This window comes from Plasmodium reichenowi, chromosome 6, assembly GCF_001601855.1.
Source record: "Plasmodium reichenowi strain SY57 chromosome 6, whole genome shotgun sequence".
Taxonomy (NCBI): Eukaryota; Apicomplexa; class Aconoidasida; order Haemosporida; family Plasmodiidae; genus Plasmodium; species Plasmodium reichenowi.
This window is the reverse complement of record NC_033651.1, coordinates 87,277-92,276: the sequence shown is the minus strand read 5'-3', so window position 1 is coordinate 92,276 and position 5,000 is coordinate 87,277. Positions and strand designations below refer to the sequence as shown.

General features: G+C 22.2%; 1 protein-coding gene across 1 annotated transcript in view; it reads left to right on the top strand.

Annotated features, from left to right (window-relative positions):
* Positions 1–4,898, top strand: part of PRSY57_0602400 (hypothetical protein) — a gene marked incomplete at both ends in the record, with an annotated part of 7,683 nt that extends 2,785 nt beyond the window's left edge. The window contains 10 exons of the mRNA XM_020114582.1: positions 1–232; positions 362–503; positions 615–792; positions 946–1,017; positions 1,107–1,204; positions 1,308–1,481; positions 1,604–2,333; positions 2,550–4,239; positions 4,458–4,706; positions 4,808–4,898. The exon at positions 1–232 is cut by the window's left edge and continues 120 nt beyond it. Of these exons, the coding sequence (XP_019970653.1) occupies positions 1–232; positions 362–503; positions 615–792; positions 946–1,017; positions 1,107–1,204; positions 1,308–1,481; positions 1,604–2,333; positions 2,550–4,239; positions 4,458–4,706; positions 4,808–4,898 (3,656 nt within the window). The remainder of the gene's footprint in view (positions 233–361; positions 504–614; positions 793–945; positions 1,018–1,106; positions 1,205–1,307; positions 1,482–1,603; positions 2,334–2,549; positions 4,240–4,457; positions 4,707–4,807) is intronic.
* Positions 4,899–5,000: the final 102 nt, after the last annotated feature.

The window sequence follows — 5,000 nt, the reverse complement described above, 5'->3', positions numbered from 1 at the left end:
TCCATTTTTTTATCAGAATTTATATTATCCTATAAGATTGGTTGATAAAAAAGAATTAACAAATGAACATTTAATAAGAAATGTATTACCGATAGATTTAATATCAAAGGGAGATATATGTTTTGAAGTTCATAATAATAATGAAATTTATTCTACTATATTAGGTATTTTTGAGTTACCTTTTGCCGACATATTTAATTATGGTACAGAAGATTTTAGATCACTAGCTCAGGTTAGTATAAAGAGGATATATAATATGTATATTTTAAGTATGCATATGTTTTCATATGATTTATCACACTTATATATATATGTATGTATGTATGTATGTATGTATGTATATTTTATTTTTGCTTATTAGGAGAATACTAAAAGTACATCTCAATATAATGATTATAATGATTATAACCAATTTGGAAGTGGACGTATGGATCCCTCCGTTGATAATTATGATGATTATTACGTGAAGAAATATAAGACGATTGTTTATAAAAATACATTAGGTAATTGAATGAATGAATAAATAAATATAAATATGTATGTATATATATATATATATATATATATATATATATATATATATATTTATGTTATTTATCTCTTTTTACCTTCAGAATTAATGTACTCTAAGGTTCATTTAAAAGCATTAAATAAAGAAAACATACATACCAAGAGAGAGTCCACAATATCTGTGGAAGCTTTTGTAATTCCTCCACTTCCAAAAAATCTAGTTTTTATGAAAGAGGAGAAGGTTCAAAATTCTTCTATCATATATAAGTCCATGTCGAAAAGGTATTTAACATGACAAGAAAATATGTTTCAAGAGTTAATATATGATAGTATATGTAAATAAGTTTTTAATATTTTACAAATATATTGTATATTTATTTAATTTAAAAAAAAAAATATATATATATATATATAATTATATCTTATTTTATATAGATGGGAAAAGGACTTTTCCAAATTTAACGATACATATAATCAATGGTTTCCAAAGGCAATTAAAAATAGAAAGTAATAAAAAAAAATAATAATAAATATATATATATATATATATATATATATATATTCCAAACATACGTTATACATTTTTTTGCTTATAGGTTTCCTTGTATAAGCAGAAACGATTTTGATAATAACTATTATCCCTTGTGTAGTTTTGTTACATCGATTAATTTACCTGCACAAGTGTCAACCCCTGGTAAGGATACAGCAATAAATCAATGATAAATTCTTTTATGGATATATATATATATATATATATATATATATTTATTTATATATTGTATTGCATTATTTATTAGGCCCCCTGTTTCACTGGCTGAACAATATTGAATATATAGAAAATGAGGACGAGTCGTCCATTTTTACGTCTCCCTATTTTTTTTTATCCTATAAAAAGGGGACAATCCAAGATCATGTTCTTTTATTGTGTTGTTGTTTGAAGGGCTTGGAATATGATGCATATGTTTGCAAAGGTAGTTGCATACAAAATTGTATATATATATATATATATATATATATATATATATATTTATATATATATTTTATTTTTATTATTTTATTTTTCTTTTTTCTTTTTTTTATTTTTTCTTTTAAGGAACTATAAATAATGGGAAGAAGGAACATTATTGGGTTATGACTAGACACGAAGAAGGGTGGGTATGCTTTTGGGAAGTGACTAACAAATGCATTATACATTTGAAGAATAGATGGAATAATAATAATTTTTTAAAAAATTCAGATATCATAATGGAAAATGAAATGCTTAGAAAGATAAATATGCAAACGGATAATAAATATTACAGTGGTGAATATTTAATGAATTTTGTTAAGTATGGTTTAGAAGAATTAAAAAAGAAAGAAAGAGAAATAAGAGAAGAATATGATATGAAAGAAGAAAACAAATTATATTCTATGGATATGTATGGTGAAAAGAAAATGAAGGATGAAAAAGTAAATGTTGATGAAATATTATATAATGATGAAGAATTTTTTAATAATATGTTTGAAATAAAATATGAAAAAAATGATACATATAAGTGTAATAAAACATTAAAATATTTATTAGAGAATTTTTCAAAGTATATTCCTATATCTCCTAAGATGTTTCTTTTAGATTATGAAAATACATTAACCTATGTTCCATATTCATCTATAGAAATAGTATTTAATGATCAACAATTATATGGAAATATGCAAAATCTTCATCCCTCCTGTATTCTATATGATTTGGAAAATAATTATCATTGGAGGCCTTTCCTTAACCATGCCCCTTCTCAGATAAAAAACGAAATTACTATTTCTACACCTTTAAGTGACAAACTATCGTAATGATAAAAATAAAAATAAATAATCACAAAAATATATATATATGTATATATATATATATATATATTATTATATTTAATATAATCTTATATTGCAGATTAATAATTATCTCATTTTCCTACATTTTTATTTTATTTTATTTTTTTTATTTTTTTTATTTTATTTTATTTTTTTTATTTTTTTTTTTTATTTCATTTTTTTTTTTTGTGTGTTAGGGTTAAGTACACCAAAGATTTGGAAGAAGAAATCAGGGAAATGATTCTCTTCATGAGAAACAAGGAGGGACTAGAAACGAATTTTAACGAATCATCAGAAATAAGATATTTTCTCGAAATGTATATAGACCTATGCGAATATAAACTAAACTTGGATAATAATTATAATACGAAACCAGAAAATTATGAATACTCAGAAGAGAAGAAGAAGAAGAAAAACGAAGGAGAAAATTTTGAAACATATGAAACAAAGGGAAATATCCAAGAAGAGAATGAAAATAATCAAATGGTAGATAGAGTAGAGGGGAAAAATACATGGAGTCAATATAAAAATGATTTTTATCCGAATATAGAAGCACAATATGTGAATAAGGAGGATTTAAATTTTTATAATTCTTATCATCCAGTTAAAAATATTGAAATGATGAATAAAGAAAAAAAACAACATTTAACTAATATACCAAATGATTATATATATGGAATGAATGATGAAATATATAATAATGGAAAAGAGCAATATATAAAAAATTATGTTTTTAATAAGGACAATAGTACTAATGTGTTGAATAATTATGATGAGAATGTTAAAAGGAAAAATATTAAACGATTTAGTATGTCTGCAGTACATCGGAAAGAAAATATTGAACATGAGAAAAAAAAAGATGTGTTGGAGGAAAATAAAAATAATATATTTAAAGGAGAGCTTAATAATTTATGTAGTGATACGAATCGACAGAAAAGTAATTGTGATATTTACAATGAATATTGTGATGATGAATATTGTGAAGAGATTTATAAAGAATTGAAGGAAAAATATTATTATGATAAGGATGAAAATATTGAAGAGGAAGAGGGATATTATAAGCATATGGAGAACATACCTAACAAATTTATAAAGAAATACAATAAGAAACATAATAATTTATGGAAATTACAAAAACGTTTAGAAAAAAAGTCAAAACGTATAAAGGATGAATTAAGAGGTAAAAAATTATGGATGAATAATAATGTAGGAAAAGTAAATAAAGAAATGTTTGCTAATTTTATAGATACAAATAATTATTTGATGAACAAATTGGGAGATAATAAAAATATCAAAAAAACAGATAATTATTCTGAATATATAAAAAATATTAGGAATAAGGAAAAGTATGGGTATCTTTTTATACCATCAAAAGAAATATATAAAGAAATGGAAGAGAGAAAAAGAAAAACCAAAAAAAAAAAAAAAAATCCTTATAATGATGATAATAATAATAATTATTGTAACATTCCTTACAAAAATGATCTTAAAAATAACAATTATCATGTTATGAAAAATAATTTAAAATTATTTTCGAAAAGAAAATTTAAGAAAAAAATAGATAGAAATATATTAATAAATCTAAAATGTGCTTATAATTTAAGCAGAGTGAAAACAAAATTATCAAAATATAAGTTCCTTTCCATTAAAAATAAGTTCAGAACAACTAAAGAAGGGCATAGATATTCTACAAAAAGACCTATATATTTAATTCCTTCAAATAGGGAAATCATAAATGAACACATAACAAATAATAGTGATATATCACATGATGAAGAATTAGTTGCTTCAAGAAATAAAAAAAAATTTGTTAAACAAAGTGAACATCAAATGTATGGGGACCAAAATGTGTTTGGAATGAATTATGACCAAATGGGAATTGATCGAGTAGGGAATAAAAAGAAAAAATAACCAAATAAATAAATATATGAATGAATATATGGATAAATATATTAATGAATATATGAATAAGTATATATATGAATAAATATAATTATATAAACAAATAACTATATATATATATATATATATACATATGTTGTATAAACAAAAAAATAAATAAACATATGCATAAATATACATTTGTGTATATTTTATTATTTTAGAATATCGTATATAATAAGAACGAGAATGATAAACAAATGCAACAACATGATCAATATATTATGAATAGAAATGAACAACTTGAAGCAAATATGTATGATCACGTTGGAGAGGCAAGAAATCCACAAGTTGAAAATCCATCAAAAACAAAGGAAGATTTTTCTTATCCTCCCAAAACATGGTCAAGATTAAATCCAACGTCCAAATATGTAGCTCATCAAATATCTCAATGGAATTGGTATTATTCACTGGTAAATAATTATTCAAAATATAAAAAAAAAAAAAAAAAAAAAATATAGTATACGTGTATAATAATAATTTTTTTATATGTGTATATGTTTCTTATTTGTAGGAAGAACAATATTTTAATTGGCAATATTATAAATTTCCGGTTCCCCCCAACCATACGTTCGTCGGATTTCCAATCCATTTTTCAACAATAGGTAAAAAAAAAAAAAAAAAAATTATATATATATATATATTATTACATCGTATATTCTTTTCATTCAATTTTTTTTTTTTTTTTTTTTTTTTTTTTTTTTTTT